This window comes from Lynx rufus, unplaced genomic scaffold (genome assembly GCF_022079265.1).
Source record: "Lynx rufus isolate CCGP_SWC_20201006 ecotype Redwood Valley unplaced genomic scaffold, mLynRuf1.p SCAF_2, whole genome shotgun sequence".
NCBI classification, from domain to species: Eukaryota; Metazoa; Chordata; class Mammalia; order Carnivora; family Felidae; genus Lynx; species Lynx rufus.
This window is the reverse complement of record NW_025814834.1, coordinates 20880829-20898783: the sequence shown is the minus strand read 5'-3', so window position 1 is coordinate 20898783 and position 17955 is coordinate 20880829. Positions and strand designations below refer to the sequence as shown.

Genomic DNA, 17955 nt, shown 5'->3' with positions numbered 1-17955 from the left:
CTAGTTTCGGAAAGTTCTCGTTTTGGAAACTTTAAGACCTGGTGTTTGGCTAAACCTTTGTGGGCATGGAGGACTACAATTCCCAGGCTGCATCGCTCCAGTCCCGCCCCGCCCACGTCGGTGCGTGTCCTCTAATTCCCGCCAGGCTCGTGGCCCAAACTACAGGTCCCGGAAGACCTTGCGGCACCGGTCCCCATCACCCACTTCATCACTCCCACTTTATGAAGCGTAACTGCGGCCGCGTTGCCTGCTGGGAAGCGAAGTTCTGCGGTGACCTCTCACCCTCCAGGCCCAAGCGCGGCAGTAAGGTGGGCGAACTGGCGGCGCTGGAATACCCGCTCTTAGCCGCCCACCGGGAAGGGTACTCTAGCTCGAGAGGGATCTGGAGAAACCCCTGGGTTCGGGGAGGCCTCAAACGTGGCTCGTGTTCAGTGCCTCTACGGGTGAGAAGGCGGACGAGACCAAATGCCAGCCTGGAAGAGGGAGTCGGCCACGGGGATGGGTAGATCCAAGTGGAGATAATAGGGGTGGGAGTGGGGCGTGGCGCTCTGTTATTGCCCGGTGGCGGGAGGCGCGCCCACAGAATGGGGTGGAGCAGGGGGCCCCAGCCGAGGGGCGGCGGGGTGTGAATGTGGGAGGGTGGGGATGGCTTCAGGACTTGGGGGCTGTTTAGTGGGGTTTCATCGTCCCCTGGCCTCGCCTCCCGTGGCTAGTGAAGGCAGTCGGCGCACCCGGCTTGGGCCTGGAGATCTTGGGGGTGCAGGAGAGCCCTGGTTGGAAAGTTAGGAGCGTGTTACCCAGGGAGCCTGAGGGCTTCAGCTCTGACCTGGGAACAAAGCCTTTGCCATATCCTTCCTAACTGCTGGTGGTTAGAGGAAGTGAAAGGTCTTGGGGGGTACCATGGAAACTCCATGTGATGCAGAGCTGTGCCCAGGAGAGTCTTAGCAGCAAGGAAACCTTTAAACCCCTTCAGAGGCGGAACAGCGCTGCTGGATTCCATACTCAGGTCGTCATTGTAAACCCTCGTGGATGGAGGTCTGGTCTGAACCAAGCCAGAGAAATTGGTGCCCAGCTCCTTGGTTCTAGAATACTGTAAAAGATTGTATTGTTCATAGAAAAATGTCCAAGTAAATAAATTGAAAAAGAAAACCAGGACATGAAAAAGTGTATGTAATGATCCTTTTCTGTAATACATAAATGTTTCTGCTGAATATGTGGCATGCATCTACGGATAGGAATAGAAAAAAATCACTCTAAGCTTCTCTAAACCACTAACAGTGCTTATTGATGGGTGGTGAGATTACAGACTAATTTTACTCTTTTCTGTACATCTTTTTGTAGCATCTGAGTTTGTACAAGGAGCCTGCATTACTTTTTTTTTTTTTTTTTGCTGATTTTTCCAAGCGTCATGGTTGCTCTAACCAGGGCCAACTACTTGTGGCTTTCACCTGGCCACCTGCAGATTGGTTTGCCAGGAAGGATGACAGGATTGAATTCAAGGGGGTGAGTTTAGTGTGCAGTCTATATGAGGCTAATCCTGCCTTCCTTCTTTATTTCTTCCAGATTGGCCAGAGTCTGTGTTCACAAGTGACACACCATGGTATGTGGCTGTTTTGGTCTATGTCAGTCTAATCCATGATCACTTCTGGTTTGAAGTGTCACCCTTTTCATTATCTGAAAGATCTAGGTTGCACTGCATAACTTCCTTGGGATCTGATAACTCACATTGGCTGGGGGAGATGAGAGGGAGAAAAATATTGCAGCAAAATTACTATTTTAGCTTTGGATTCGATCTTACCTTGCTTTTTGCTTTTTTGTCAGGATCTTTGTTTTAGTGTATGCTACCCACTCTCCCTGTGTGTGTGTGTGTGTGTGTGTGTGTGTGTGTGTGTGTGTGTAATTATAAAAGAAACTTTAACATATCCCATGATTGTACTCCTTGTGCATTTCCTGGGACAAAAGCTTGTGAAAATAAAGGTAGGAGCATGGCAAATATGTTTGATGTTTATTTCAATGTTGTTTTTCCTTCCTCAGCTTTTGCCAAGTTTCTGATTGAAGAGTGACAATCCTTGCATAAGCATTTCCCTGTTAAAATGTCCTTGCCGCTCACAGAGGAGCAGAGGAAAAAAATTGAAGAGAATCGACAGAAGGCTCTGGCCCGTAGAGCTGAGAAATTATTAGCGGAACAGCATCAGCACACAGGCTCTGGCTCCTCCATTGCCACCAGCTCTTCCCAGTCCAAGCAGGGTCTGCCCCCCAATCTCCCCAGGGAGCCACCTAAGCCGGTGAGCCATGGTGTCCTTTTCAAACAACAGAATCTCAGCAGTTCATCCACTGGTGACCAAAGACCTGCTAATCCCCACCATTTTCATCTAAGCACTCCACAGCAGGCAAAGGGGAGTGGGAAGATACAAGAAGATGTGTCCACAGCCTGCCTGAGCCACAGCCCACCGAGTCAAATGACTGCCACCAGGGTCTCTCCTCCCTTGGCAAAAAGTCCTCCAGGGGCCCCCACTCAACAGCTGTTGTGTTATCAGTCAGGTCAGGCTTCACACGAGACCAAATCCACACCCTTTGCTAACACAGCTCGTGAGCCTTTGGCCAAAGCAAAGAGTTTCCAGAAGACACTGGCTTCTTCCTTTGGACAGCCACACAGGGACCCTGGATTAGACGCCAAGGCAGAGAGGCCCTCCACCTCGGGGCAGAACATTTCTGACAGCCGCTGTGGTTCAGGGAGTGTGACAGCCAGGCCAGAAGAAAGGCTCCCACAGAAATCGGGGGCCTCGTTCCACAAAGCAGTAAGCTCGCAGCAGGGAACATGCATAAGGAGTGGGGATCGTTTCCAGGTGAAGATCGGGTATAATGCACACCTCATTGCAGTCTTTAAGAGTCTGCCCAGCAGAAGTTACGGTAATGAGCCTTTGGTCTTGTTCTTCTGATGTTTTTTCCTATTTTTAGAGTCTCTTTTAATCTGACAGGTTCTCATAAATACGAAGAGAGCGCATTGGCACATTCTGTCCGTCCAGTTGTTAAAAATTTTTGTTTTTGTTCATGTTTCCTTTTGTAATAGACATCCCTCCAAACAGCTGTCAAACTTGGGGGCTGCCACAGGGCCGTATGGAGAATGGATGAATATTCACTGAGAGGCCAGGTCCCCTGCCGGGTACTTTATTTGTGCTGTAGCACTTAAGCATAACAACGATTTTTTGCAATAGATGAATGTTATTTCCATTTTAAAGGCCATAGAACTGGCTCAGTAAGGGGAAGTAACATGCTGGCATTGGTTCTTCTGGAAGGGCAGAGCCAGGATGTGGTTGGTGCTGCAGCAGCCCAGAGAGCATGCTCCTTCTCACTGTGCTCTGCCTGACTCTACTGGGTCTTGGAGAACTTGGCTTCTAGTTCCACCTCTGTCCTTCTCCCTCTTAGGTGAGGCCATAACGTGCCAGGGCCTGACTTGAGTTCCTCTATAGAGAGTAGAAACACTGTCCGCGCTTGTGTTTGCTTTTGGTCCTCTGCAGGGATTTTGTACATCGGTCGGGGCTCTCACTCTACTGTTTTGAACTCAGTACTCATTCATTCGTTAAGCAAGCTTTTACTGAATGTCTAAGTACAACTTATAACGACAGTCATCAACGTCCTTGTGAGCAAACCAAGTACTTCTGTTTCCTTTCAGATCCTGCCACCAAGATGTGGAACTTCAGCATGACCGACTACAGTACCCTAAGTAAGTGGGCGTGTCATTGCCTGGCATGCAGGGAAAGACTGGCACTAAACAGCTCCCAGAGTAGCAGATGTGGTCCAGCTCATGGTCCAGATGGCATTTAGGACACTCCCGCAGTGTTCTTCTGCCTTCTCACTAACGGCCAGCCTCGGGTGAAGGTCCCCATATGAACAAAAGCTAGCATTTAAAGGAGCTGCTACACAGCAGGTTTTTCTAAGCTTCCTATACAGGCATACCTCAGAGATTTTGCAGGTTTGTTTCCAGACCTCCACAGTAAAGCAAATGTCACAATAAAGTGACTCAGGCGAAGGTTTTGGTTTCCCAGTGCATATAAAAGTTATGTTTACACCATACCGCAGTCTGTTAAGTATGTAGTGGCATGTCTAAAGACAAAGTCTAAGTACAAACCTTAATTAAAAAATACTTTATTGCTGGGCACCTGGGTGGCTCAATCACTTCAGCATCTATCAGAACCTTGATTTCAGCTCAGGTCATGATCTCACAGTTAGTGAGATCGAGCCCCATGTTGGGCTGTATGCTGGCTGCTTGGAGTCTGCTTGGGATTCTCTCTCTCCCTCCCTCTCTTCCCCGGCTTGTGTGCTTGCTCTCCCTTTCTCTCTCAAAATAAATGAGTCAGCGTAAAAAAATACTTTGTTACTAAAAAATGGTAATTATCATCTGAGCTTTCAGCAAGTTGTAATCACTGGTCACAAATCCCTATAACAAATATAATAATAATGAAAGAGTTTGAAATATTGCAAGAATTCCCAAAACGTGACAAAGAGGGAGTGAGCAAATTACTGTTGGAACGATGGCGCTGACACCTTTGCTCGATGCGGGGTCGCCACAAAGCTTCAACTTCTAAAAACGATATTTGCGAAGTACAGTAAAGCAAAGAGCAATAAAACGAGGTATGCCTGTATACGCCGCATCTTCTGTTTCTCATAACAACCGTTTTACAGATATCTGGGAAAACTGAGACCCAGAGAGGATAAGTAACTAAAATAGGATCACACAGCCAGTGAGTTGCACAACTGGGATTCAGACCCACACAGTCTGACTTCAGAGTGCACGTTCCCACTGGAGTGCTGGCTCCAGCTACGACAGGAAGCTGGCTGCCCCGAGAGTAACGGCTCGGCAAACAGCACCCATCCTCACAACGCTACGTGGCTAGTTAACCTGAGCGCTCAGGCTCCAGCGGATACCGTTAACCCAGCCTGGCCCGTTGTCAGAGTCCCCGGATGCCCCACTCTGTCTTCTCACATTTTATTGACTCTTACACCAAGGTTTTCATCACCTTGGTGCCCGGAGCCTACATCTCTGCCTACGCGTAAGCCCTGGAGGTTCTGGTCTCCCATTTTCGTCCTCTCTTTTCTCAGCCATTTCTATGCTCCCTCTTTCCCCACCCGGCTCAAATAGGGAAAAGGTGAGGTCTGTCGAGGTCACTTCTCTGCGGGTTTGGGGCATGAGGTAGAATTGTCTGGAGCCACCAGTCGTTTCTGGGCGTGAGGGGTGATGGGACGGCCCCCTGCAGAATTTCCTGTGTCTCTCTTTGGAGTCCCACCTCTTTAAATGTATGGCGTCAGGTGATATCCCTTTCTTTGGTAGCTGCTAGTGATGTTTTTTTGGGGAAGGGCTCACTTCTACTGTAATATTTTAATCCATTTGTTAGGTCTTGGGAGGGGGAGAGCCAGTACTCTGGGTTAAGATTGCAGGTTTCAACACCTGTTTTTTTTCATTTTTGCTCAGCTTAGATCAGTGAGTTCCACTGTCATGGGTTTGTTTTACTGTCTTTTTACTCCTTTCTCACAACGCATGGTGACTTGGATGATTTCTGCTTTTGCAAATTCATTTCGGTTTTCCGTGTGATATGGTTGCTTTTTGTAACGCCCCACATCTTTTTTAAAAACTGGTTACTGGGTGGCACCTGGGTGGCTCAGTTGATTGAGAATCCCGCTTCGGCTCAGGTCATGATCTCGCAGTTTGTGGGATCGAGCCCTGCATCGGGCTCTGTGCTGACAGCTGAGCCTGGAGCCTGTTTCGGATTCTCTCTCTCCCCCTCTCTCGGCCCCTGTCCTGCACACTGTCTCTCTCAAAATAAATAAATACGCTTAAAAAAGAAACGGATTATTGGGCACAAAATTCTCCCTATTGCTTTTAGATGACTTTTACTGCTTATGAATAACTTCGCTCCTCTCTACATCCTTACCAGTGTTTTGCCCAATTGACCCGCTGTCTGCTGAGATAGCCCTTGAACACTCGCGCAGTGACCGTGGACTTGTGTGTTCATCCTTGCTCTTTTTCCTCTCTGTTGAAGTACAGTTGACACACAGCATTATGTCAGTTTCAGGTATACAGCATGGTGACTCAGCAGCTCTGTGTTACGCGGTGCTCAGCACGAGGACAGCCACCATCTGCCCTTGGTCTTTATTTTTCAGATAGGTTTATGATGTGTCTTCACAGTGGCTTATGCTTTTTATCAGTGTCGTGTGTAAAGACTGTTGGTCTTGCTGCCGACTTGCTCTAGGCGGACCTGTGGATTTTGTCTTTTTAACCCTGCCACATCTGCGTCATAGAACGCGTAGAAAGTATATCATCGTGCAAGGAACAACTATTCCCCCATAGTCTCCCCACTCAGTTAACCACTATTAGCATTTTGGTTCTGTGCCTTCCAGCCTTTTTTCTAGGCGTTAAAATGTACACACTTTATTTTTGTATTAACGGTGAACGTTAACCACTAACTCTGAGCTATGAAGAGGCAGGTGTCCATTACCGGACCACTCTGACCTCTAAAAAAATGATTTCATTCGGTTAAACTTAATATTGGCTTTTTGTATGTCTGTCTTTTCTAAAATTTCTTACTAAAAACAATTAATGGTCATATAACATTCCGTGGTATAAATGTGTCACAAGTTGCTTAAATCATTTCCTTTTTATTTCATTTGTATCCGCTCTGGGTTTTTCCAGTGTTAAAGCTGTAAGAAATACCTGTATCCGTTAATCTCTCTATTTTCAGTTGTCAGTTTGGATAGATTCCTGGAAGTGGAATCATTATCAGTGTTTAGGACTCTTCCTAGATAATACCAAACTGTTTTCCAAAAGGTTTTATTCCCAACGAGCAATGCAGATATCTGTTTGTGTGTTTTTTTAAGTTTATTTATTTTGAGAGAGAGAGCACGAGAGCCGGGGAGGGGCAGAGAGAGAGAGAGAGAGAGAATCCCGAACAGCGTGGAGCCGGATGCAGGGCTTGAACCACAAATTGCGAGATCATGACCTGAGCTGAAATCAAGAGTCAGATGCTCAACCTTCTGAGCCACCCGGGCGCTTTTTTTTTTTTTTTTTAATCTTGCAAATTTGATGAGTAAAAATGGCTTTTTATTTCTCTGATTATATGTGACGTCGAACACTTCTCCAGATGTTAGTCATTTCTCCCCTCTTTTGAGTTCGTTAGTGAGCTCTACTCACATTTCTTGCAAAAATCTTTATTTGGTAGTTTTGCCTTTCAATTCCATTTGGTTTTTTCGACAGTTTAGTTTTATATAGTCAAATCTGTTAATCTATAAGATGCATCCGTAACAGATAAAATAAGGCTTGCAACTGCGTTTTTGGACTGATGGTTCTGTGTCTCTTTCCCTGGTTCTCCAAGCGGTAGCAGAGCAGTGACCTAGGGGTCGGGTGAAGGGCATGATTTCTGGGTGTTGACCTCAGTGGCTTCTGTGACACAGCAACAGAAGTTCTCTAATAAGGTCACACATCTTGGTGAGATCCCTCCTCCCCCTGTTCATTTGTGCGTTTTTTAATTTGAACACTTAAGGAGCAGAAGTTCCATTCAGTAACCCTGCAGTTCCCAACGCCCCAGTGAAAGCACGCTCGCAAGCCTTCCTAATCTAACCAAGCTTTTTCTCGAGTCCCATCCCTGCCCTTCTCCTTTGCCTGTCCGAGCACCCCCAGGGTGCTGTGAAAGTCATCCACCTTGTCACATATGTCCTTTTCTTCCGCAGTGAAAGCAGCCCAGAGCCTCCCCTCCGTCACCCTGCAGCCTTTGGAAGAGGCCGAGGACAGCAGGGAGTTGCCCTCTGCTGGTGGTGTAGTCCAGGCCTGCCTGCCTTCAGCTCCCTCCCTTGCCTTTGTCAAAGGGCGATGCGTGCTCATCTCCCGGGCCCGCTTTGAGGCAGACATCGGCTACTCTGAACATCTGACTGCACTGTTTAAGCAGATGGATTCCAGAAATTATGGCAAGTACTTGGCTTCCGCCTGATTCCCAGGATGCATGGTGGTCCGTGTTCTCACACAGGTTGTTTTTCTCTGTTTGAATATTCAGAAGTGATTTTTGTCCTAGGAGAGCTCAAAAAATAGGCATATGCCATAAAAATAAATGCCACCAAAAATAAATGCCCTGGGGTGGACGGAGTCAGTGGTTGTCCAACTTGAGCATGCATCCAAACCACCTGGGGGGCTTGGTGACACAGATTGCCAGGCCCCGCTCCCAGAATAAACACTGATGCCTGGTTCCCAGCTGCAGATACTGATTTAACTGTTGCGAGGTGGGGCCTGGGCATTGGTATTTGTAAAAGTCTAATAATCAGCCAGAATTGAACACCGCTGGCCAAAGCAGAGCAGTTGTGCTTTAGTTTTTGTGAAGCTCTTCAAAAGGTGCCCCATGAGAACACGGGGCAGAAGTTAGTTTTAAGAATTCTGCACTACCGGGTTTCATTCTCAGCTTGGGCTTTTATGTGGCTGTTATGGATCAATATTTCCCATCCTTGATACGGTTTTAGTCTTTTCCGTAGGTGAGTATGAAAGCAAACCTTTGAAACCTCATGCCTTTGAGACATCATGTTTAGGCAATCTTATGGAAGAAGCCTCTATAGAATTACTTGCTCAGTGAGCTTTCATCAGGGTTTGGGGCTCCTTCCGGAGAAGGGTGATGCCAGCCATTACTGTTTTATTCCTTGGGTGGATCGAGTTTTAACTCACAAGGGCCGCCTGCTGAGTGGGATTTGGGTGAGATGTGCCGGGGCCTGTCCTGAGGCCAGATGAGCCACGGACACGAGGGCCAGGGTTCTTTGCCTTCTGGGCTCCCTTGGATTTTCGACTTCAGTTTGGAGTAGGCTGCCCTTAAAAGGCCGGTACAGAAGGCCTGTGTGTATTCCACAAAGAGTGACCTTTGAAATCACACCAAATAGATACGGTCTGCTGTTTTGGAAATGTGAACAGCTAAAATATTGGCACCCAGTCCTGCCCACGCTCAGACATCTAGAAACCGTGAGTGGATTTTTTTTTTTTTTTTTTTTTTTTTTTGCCGTCACTGCTATTCACAGACTTCCCCATTTGCTGCTCTGCCAGTGTCCGGGTCAAGCTGTTGTCACGAATAGTGTCCTGTGCCATTCCCACGGCGGGAGTAGCCTGTCTGCCTTTGGTCTGTCAGATTACACCGGGGCCACCTTGCTTTTTGTTCAGAAACTGACTCACTATGTTTATGCAGCTTGTTCCCTAACCACCTTGCTTTCTCCGTTGGTCATACAGAGAAGAGTTCATGTCTGGGGTCCAGAAGGCATTTATCTGCAACTATGTAGCTTTCATGATTTTCTCAGAAGGTAGCTCGGTAGGGGAGCCTCTCTAAGAACTTAGCTCCGGTTGGGTAGTGAGACACTCCCCTTCTTGATTAGTACTGTGTGTGGTGTGTACTACGCCAATCAGTGGATGGCATCATACTAATAACAACAATAATCATTTATAGTTGCTAGCTTTCTTTTGAGTGCTATTGTTTGCCAGGCACAGTTTCATAAGCATTTAATACTTAAATCTCATGTAATCCTCCTGAAAATCCTGTGAGGCAGGAGCTGTAGTGTCCTCATTTTTCAGGTGCGGAAACTGAGGCACAGCAGTGTTACATAATTTTCCCAAGGTCACACAGCTAGGAAGCGGCAGAACTGGGATTTGAACTGGTGTTTGACCACTCTGACCCCGGTACCCAGCTTATAGGGTAGTGAGGTGCATGTGAACCTCTTGATACTATGCCTGGCTTAAAGTAAGCACCGGATAAGTGTAAGCTACTGTAATTATCCCCATCTTGGAAATTCAGGGCCTTTCTGACCTGTCAGGCCATGCCTGGTCACGTATCACCGTAGGACCCTTTATCACCCCCTTAACAACGCAGTATTATCACCCCCTTAACAACGCAGTATTATTGCCACATCGGTTTGTCTTTCCTCCCTGAATTCTGTGAAAGCCACGAGGGCAGGTGCTCCTAGCCTCTGTGTCCCCACTGGCGGGCACAGGACCAGCCACCTCATCCTGGCTTCCTGGAGATTTATGAAACCAGGGAATGAACGAATAAGTGTAATGACGTCGCAGAAGGGCAGGCTGTCACGTTGGCTTGTGTGTTTCTTATCATTGCAGATGCCAAGACCAGGAGGTGGAGCTTTCTCTTGGAAGAGCACAATAAATTGAGTGAGATGCCTGCCTTGCTTGTTTCATATCATGCTGTTGTTAAGCTTTAATTATCTGCCTTAAATTTAACATATTTTTAAAGAGCACCACCCCCCCACCCCCCATCCCCTGCCTGTGGTAAGTTCACCTGCTTGTGCCCAGGACATGTGAAGGTGAAGATGGTCCCAGGCAGCCACACTCCGTCTGCTGAGATGGTGGCTTTGGGGCAGCTCGGGCAAACACAGGACCTCTTCTTCCATCCGAGTGCGGCCGTGCTAGTCAAGTTCCTGAGGCCCGTGCAACTTCCTACTCATCATAGAAGTGTTAGATGTGGACTTTGGGAATCAGTTAAGCTGGGTTTGCTTTGTGTAGATGGAAGCCACTGTAGATTCCCTCTAAGAAAGGCTCTCGGTTTTCTACGAGAACCAGATGATCAATGAAGGTTGCAGGGTCTGGGTGGCTGTGGGCTTTGTAGCACGTGTAGCATTTAATAAGCCCTTGGAAACTGACTAAGGGAAGGGATGTGTGTACAGCTATCAGTATAAGAAGGAGAAGCCAGTTGGGCTTACCATTTTTCCTCTCTGTGCTTTGCATGGGTCGGGCAGTAAATTCTAGTGTCCCTGAGAAAGGGGGGACATGGGCATAGCTCAGCCTGCCCTGGAACGCCCATCTGTCACCCATCTTCCAAGCTGTACACTCCTGCAGTGGGTCTGTGGCTGGCGCCACTTAGGTTCCTCCTGCTTGGCCCCCTGAGGACTTGCTGGGCCTCTGAGCCAGTGCTGGTCCCAGTCAGGCCAGGAGAGACATGATCCAGGGGGCAGCTCTGAGTCATTGGCCATCTTGCCCACCAGCCCAGGACTTTCAGCAAGAGGGAGAAGCTGGGTTTCTTCTGTCTCCTCCTCAAGCGACTGACTAGGTGACATCAGGTAGAGAATTCAACATTCTGGGTCTCCTCTGTCCTTTCAGTGAAAAAAAGGGGTCTTTACTCTGTTTCTATCCTACTGACAGAAGTTAAATAGGAGAGAAGTGTTTCTGATTCCTTGTGGAAGGACTTGCAGCAAATCCAAGGTTAAGTGTGACTGTGACGGGGTCCTTATTTAGCACCAGCAAATACTGGCTGACATGGCTACGACGGTGACCGACGTTGAGCTGAGGCCCTGTGGCTGCGGCTTTCTGGAACTTGTGGTTCAGAGGGAACTATTTGGCCAAAGCTAAATTTTTGATAAGCAGTAGGAGTGAGTGTTTCCCTCTTGCCCCTTTGTTTTTCAACCGCAGGAAGGCATATAATTATGTTAGCTATAAAGGCTTTGATTTTTACGGACCAACACGAAGCAGGAAATGTACGGCCTTAGCGGAGGAATGTAATGGAAAACCATGTCTCGTGACTCCTGTAACATTATATAATGGTTCCAAATCTTGTATGTGCCGTAGACTCTTTGAAATACCTGAGGAACACGATGGATTCTTCACCCAGAAAAATGCACATCCTGGCCACACGTGAAATTTTGCATTTCACGTTAATAATTCCGCAGATCTTAAGAATTCTAGTGTTAGGGCTCAGATTGCTGTGTTACATGCTATCTTGTCATTACAGCGACTGGTGGAAGAGAAGACTGATTCTACACATTTCATAGATTGCAAAAATCTTGGACCCAGAGAAAGGAGGAAACAGTTGTCTTCCTCATTGGGAGTGTTGTAGGCTTACAATCAGGCCAGTGACAGAAGTCAGACCAGGCTGGTGATCTTGAGGTTGTAGCATGACCTGTTTGGAAATGTAGATGCCAGCACCGTGAATAAGAGGCTGAGGAGACAAGGCTCTTCAGAATACCCCAGTTTAGCTCCCATTTTGTTGACAGACTGCAGACCTGGGCCTCTCCTCCACTCCCAGCCCTCGTTCCTCCTGTGTGAAGTTAGGTTCCCGGCCCTGAGCTACCAAGCGTGTGCATTTGAAACTCATTAAGAAATGACAGTAAGACCTCCTGAGTGCATGAATGCTTATTGATGACATGGTGACAGTTATTTTCTCCAGATAACGGTGAATCTAAGAGCTTTCCTTCTCCCTCTTTTCTAAGTGACTTGAGGCCTTTCGCCCACAGTGAAATTGGCATAAGGCCTTTTGTTTTCGCCCGGCTGTCACAGTCCAGAAGGGCTCTGCATCCCCCTCACTGATCTTGTCTTGTCAGCTGCTATTTGAAAACACTAACATCTCTCTGCTCTGTGGCTCAGTAGCATTCTGCCGAAGAGCAATTTTACAGAAACGATTTCTAGATGACTCATGAAGCCAGACAGCACATTCCTGTCATCTTCCAGCACCTGGAAAGGACATTAGTGACTTGGGGGGCTGTCTCAGAAACTTACCCACTTGGCTGAACCAGCAGCGTAGGACCACGGAGGCAGTAGCTGGTGGGAGACCGAGTGGAGGTTGCTTTTTCCTCTTGAACGGCTGGGAGAACATAATGCTTACAAAGCACCACATTTCACACCGGCCGGGTCGTCATCCTTTTCTTAGCTTCCATCAGGTATTTGAGCACCGGCGGTCACCAGGATTAAAATAAAAATGGTTTCTGAAAGCACACGGAGTGCTCAGTCTCCTGAAGTGTGCACAAATCAGCATGTGCAGATTTAATTTGGAGGCATAAAATGTATTTCTCTGTCAGGAGGGGAAGTCTCTTTTATATTAAAGCCATCAACCTTACCTAATTTCTTATCATGGTGATTCTGTTCACGCAAACGGTTTCCAGAAATAACTGGTACGTACACTTAGAGATGGAAATGGATTTAAATATATTGAGACTACAGAGCAATTTAAGGTAGCAGTCAGCTGGCTCAGCCCTCCATCTTGAGATCAGTACTTACAATGGTAGCCATTTGACGATGCAGAAGACTTGGAGTACCTCGTGAGGATATTAAGAAAAGATGTGACCGTGTGGCACACAGAACCAACAACCTTAGAATTTCCAGTACGACTGGGTAGAAATGAAATACACCCAGTTTCTTATTTGGTTCCCTTTACCAGGTTCCTGAAGAAAGTTAGCCCCTTGGTGGGTTATTGTGACTCCCAAGGTGCCCGTGAGAAGGGAAAGGACGAAGAGCAACAGAAGATCCGCAGACAGGAGTTACTCTTCTAATTAGATTTTTCAAAGGACAATGATAAAAGGGAAGGCCATCTCGAAAGCCTCAACCCATAGGACAGCAGGCTGTGATTAGTAGATTGCTGATAATTCCTCCACCAGTGACGTGTAGGTCTGTCATCTTTGGTGTTTAACTTGTCTCTCTCCCACCCCCAGAATTATCTGTTTTGTTTGTACCCCTGGTTTATTCTTTTTCTGTTGCTCTCTTAAATAAAGGAGCTTTTTTTTCTTCCCTCTTAATTTTAAAATCGGGTGAGGCTAAATTCTTTCAAAAAGCAAAACCATTGAAATTAATTTCCTTTCGTTTCTTGTAGGTCCCAAGTAATTTTCCCCACTTGGGGTAATGGCTCTGACTGGAAGGAGAGATTTCCCTGTCTGTTATATAGGGGTCTGGAACCAGCACACTTGGAAGGAAAGTAAAGACCCCTAAATACAAGCTTTAATTGAAAGAGTCAGAGTAATAGTCACTCTTAGGAACGGTTTAGACTCTGAACTTGGCAGAGGTTGGTAAACTTTTTTTGTAAAGGACCAGATAGTAAATAATTTAGGCTTTGTGGGCTATATGGTCTCCCATCTACTTGATTTTGTCATTGTGGCAAGCAAGCAGACAGTAGGCTGGTTTGGCCCGCAGGTCTAAGCTTGCCAACCTACTTTAGAGGTGCTCTCAGGTCACCTCCAAACCAAGGAACTTGGTCGTCTGCTTCACCATTGACGTCACTGCTGTAAAGCTCACCTCTCTCAAGGGGAGATCGGTATTCTGTCTTACGGAAAGGGTCTCAAGTGTGCAGGGCCATTTGTATTTTTATAAGTTGGTGGACTCAGCGTGACTCTGCCTTTTGTCATTGCTATTGTTGTTGTTTATAAATAGCCCTACTGTCCTCCTGATCTTTCTTGGAAACACCTAACAGCTTCTCTGCACAGAGCACGGTGCTTCCTTGCCTATCAACAGCAGATAACTTAGAGTTCTCAACTTCTCAAACATCAAACCCCAAATAAAACAAGAAGAGGGGTGCCTGGGTGGCTCAGTCAGTTAAGCATCCGACTCTTGATTTCGACTTAGGTCATGATCTCACAGTTCATGAGTTTGAGCCTTGCGTCAGGCTCTGCCCTAACAGAGCGGAGCCTACTTGGAATTCTCTCTGTCTCTCTGTCTCTGTCTCTGTCTCTCTGCCCATCCCCTGCTCTCGCACTTTCTCTCTCTAGATAAATAAATAAACTTAAAAAAAAATGAAGAGAATGGAAATGACAAGATTTATTCATTCTATATCTTGCTTTTTCATGGGTCTTTCTGGGCTGATTTTTAAGAATGTGGGTCCTTATTTATTTGAGTGGGAATACTGAGAGAATTGTTTTAAATTACCTTAGGTTAAAAAAAAAAAGAGTCACAGAAACATTTGCAATTCTTCCGAGTGTCCGTGTAGTGTAGAAAATCAATTTGGCATTAGTGACTGCCCTCTTATTTGCAGAAACTAAGTGATAAAGAGGGAAAACCAGTTCTCTAGCCTTATGGACTTGCTCAGGATGTGACCGTCATCCCGCGGGTTTCTCTCCAGTTACGTTTTTGAGAAAATGGCATGTGCCAGAATTCCAGCCACCGAGCTCTGTATTTTGAAGCGCCCTCCCTGTCCTTAGCTCTCGTGGGCATTAGCGCTTCCATTCATACCCTTCTGTGCTCCTTTCTAGTTGCACAAGTGCGCTGCCTTCCACAAGTTCAGCTGGATCCTCTGCCCAAGACGCTCACCCTGGCTTTCGCTTCACAGCTGGAGAAGACGTCTCCATGTGTCCCAGAAACCATCCCTGAGGCAGACCTTTCTGGAGTGGACTCCAAGCTCGTGTCCAGTCTGCTGCCCTTCCAGAGAGTGGGAGTCAAGTAGGTTCTTGGTCTTCTTCTTGCTTGGACTCCATCACTTAGTGCAAATGGGGTTCAGATGCTTCTTCTCTTAGGAACGCTCATCTTTCATGGACATTTAGGAGCAGCTAGGCATTAAACAGCCAGGTGTGCGGTCAGCAAAGCCTGATTATAACCATTGATTGCAAATTCTATGAGTTGATCAGGACTCTGGATCGCAGGTGTGCAGATACCCAACGAGGAGAGAGATTTCTCAGTGCATGGAGTAGACAACCAAGGGTCTCCAAAGATCCCATCACACCTCCCTGTCTCACTCTCGGCTCGGCTCTCTCCTCAGTTTGCTTTGTTCTCAGCCAGGTGCTCCTCAGGTGTGGCGGCCAGGGCTGCCTCGCACTTCTGGCTTGCACCCGTCAGCTCAGCAACCCAGCGGAAGCACCTCTTTTCTGGTGGGCCTGACACTGAAGGGTCTGAAATCCGGTGCTGATGCCAGGACCAGTCACTGTGCCCTGGGGGCTGGGGAGTCTTGTTGGTGAGAATGGATGACAGGCCCTGGAGCCAGCTGGTAGGGCCTGCCCCACCTGAGTTACTTGGATTGAGCGGAAGGTGGTTTTCCAAAAGAAAGTCAGGGTGTTCTTATTATAGACAGAAAAAAAAGATAAGCCCACATCGTGACCTGTCCTGTGTTCTAGAGCTGCTTGGGAGGACCAAATGGCAGGTTTGAACGTGCCTTCTAGTGAAGAGAATGGAGGTCATAGAGAGGAAAAAGGCAGTCCTCATGGCCATCCAGAAGACCGCAGGAGCTACCTCTGCCATTCGGTGGTGTGGCTGGGGATATAGCCCCGTGCAGGGGAAGAGAGGAAATCGTGGCGCTGGCAAACAGGACGGCCTGTCCACACGCAGTCCACTCGTGAGGTTTTGGCAAACGCGTGGCCACTGTCTCTGACGGGATTTTGGTCTGTGATTTGGGCCCAGTCCCGCCTCCCTGCATTCCCACGGCCCCAGCTCTGCTCACACCGTTTCCCTCGTTTTTCCCTCCAGTTCCATCTGTCACGGATAACACGCTCTGCACAGCTCCGTCTTGCTTGAGAGCCTGCCCACCCCCACCCCTGGGCAGCATCTGTCTTCAGTATCCCAGTTCTCCTGGGCTCCGTTAGAGACCGGGGCCCACGTGGCACCTGCCGGCCCGGCCAGTTAACCTCGTCACCACCGAGGGGTGTGACGCACCTGAACGGGAGCCTGGCCAGCAGCTTCCACCTTTTTCACTATGGCTCTGAAACTGCTAAACCTAAAGGCTAATGAAACTGCTAAAGCTGCACTTGCAGCCTTTCTTCAGAGCTCCCCAGTTAAATCCAGATTTTAACTTGCATTCTCTGAAGAGGAAGAATTTGGTGTTGAGGGAACAGGGCTGTCGGTTCCATGTTGTTTTGTAAGAACTACAGTGAGAGCTCCCTTAATCGTATGGAGCAAAGTCTCCTAGATAGGTACCAGCTTCCTCTAATATCTGAATGGTCCCTTTTAACAGATGAGGGAGTCGAGACCCAGCAAGTCATGTGCCCGAGGTCACTCAGCTTCCAAGAGTTTTCCAAGAGAGCACCCATGTTTTGTGACGACGTCGTGGCATGTTTTCTGTTAGGCTGCGCTCCTGTTGTGGCCGCAGCACAAGGCCCTCCGTGCTTTGTTGCTCACCTACCCCTGTCCGCCCTGGCTATCGGTTGTGTAAATCAAAAAGTAAGGGAGAAAATGAGTCTTTTCACACTTACCTCCCCACCTGGTCCGTGTGGAGAGTTGATCCTGGAAACAGTCTAGAAGATTTCTCTAAGGCCAGTGTGCCAAGGAGAGGCTGGGTCTGTTGGACAAGTGAGGCGGCAGTGTGCTGGGCTCCCTTCCTTGTCACTGAAGGTATATGGTGGTCACGGCCCTGGGGATGAAGGGGGGGGTGCACATCCCCCCCCCCCCCGGCTGGGCCGCTGTGGCCTCTGGGCGATGAGGACAGTGCCGTCACATGCCATGAGTAGTGGTCCACCCAGCTCGCCCCCCGCGGATGCGCTGCTCGCTTCTCTGTCTTTGCTGAGCACTGGCTTCCCCAGGGCAGCAACGCTACTTTCTGGCAACTCGAAAGGCCCCTTGCCAGCCATACCCGCTGCTGACCACGGGGGCTACACGCTGCCTTGGCTGTGAGAAGGAAAGAAAAAGAGCTAGTTGATGGGCTTGTTATCAGGTTTCTGAGCAAATGATCAGTTTTCCAGGAATTCACAGGAAAGAGGGCTGCTGTTTGGAGCAGGAGACCAGACATCTGGCACTTGGGATCCGTTTCGCTTTTCACTGATTCATCTTGTGAGCCAAGCAAGTCATTTTTCTTCTGTTCGTCTTGATTATTTTTCCCTTTTTGAGGAGTAGCAGTTACAAGAGAAACACTTCCTCAGCACTTAGGATGGATGGTGGCAGGCACTGTTTTCAGTGCTTTAGACAGTAGCTCTGTCAAAGCCCGGCAACGGCCTCTGGGGTGGGTCCTTTCATGCCCGTCTCACGGCTGAGGCGTGAGGAGATTGGGTGACTGGCGTGAAGGTACCCAGCTGCGAAGCGGTGGAACCGGGCGGCCCCCCAGGCCAGTCTGGCCCCCCGGACGCTGGAACGCGCCCCGATGCGATGCACACAGCGTCAGCAGGGGTTGTCACACTGGAGGGAGGAGGGGCTGCGGCGGCTCCTGGTGGACAAGCTGCTGAGGCTGCTGCTCCCTGATAGACACCCCGGCTCCATCCTCCCCACGGCCTGTCCTCCTCTTCTCCAGCGTCCTGTCTCTGCCGGCTCCTTCCCTTTGCCCC

The 17955-nt window shown here is 48.3% G+C and overlaps 1 protein-coding gene across 3 annotated transcripts in view; it reads left to right on the top strand.

Moving 5' to 3' along the window:
- The first annotated feature begins 268 nt into the window (after positions 1-268).
- Positions 269-17955, top strand: part of SMARCAL1 (SWI/SNF related, matrix associated, actin dependent regulator of chromatin, subfamily a like 1) — a 54341-nt gene continuing 36654 nt past the window's right edge. For 2 of the 3 annotated variants that reach the window (XM_047084285.1, XM_047084283.1), the window contains exons 1-7: positions 278-443; positions 1564-1600; positions 2035-2910; positions 3674-3724; positions 7723-7956; positions 10124-10174; positions 14968-15154. In XM_047084285.1, coding sequence (XP_046940241.1) covers positions 2094-2910; positions 3674-3724; positions 7723-7956; positions 10124-10174; positions 14968-15154 — 1340 coding nt within the window. In that variant the 5' untranslated portion in view covers positions 278-443; positions 1564-1600; positions 2035-2093. Of the gene's footprint in view, positions 444-1563; positions 1601-2034; positions 2911-3673; positions 3725-7722; positions 7957-10123; positions 10175-14967; positions 15155-17955 lie in introns of all 3 variants that reach the window. The other variant, XM_047084284.1, reaches the window with a different exon arrangement.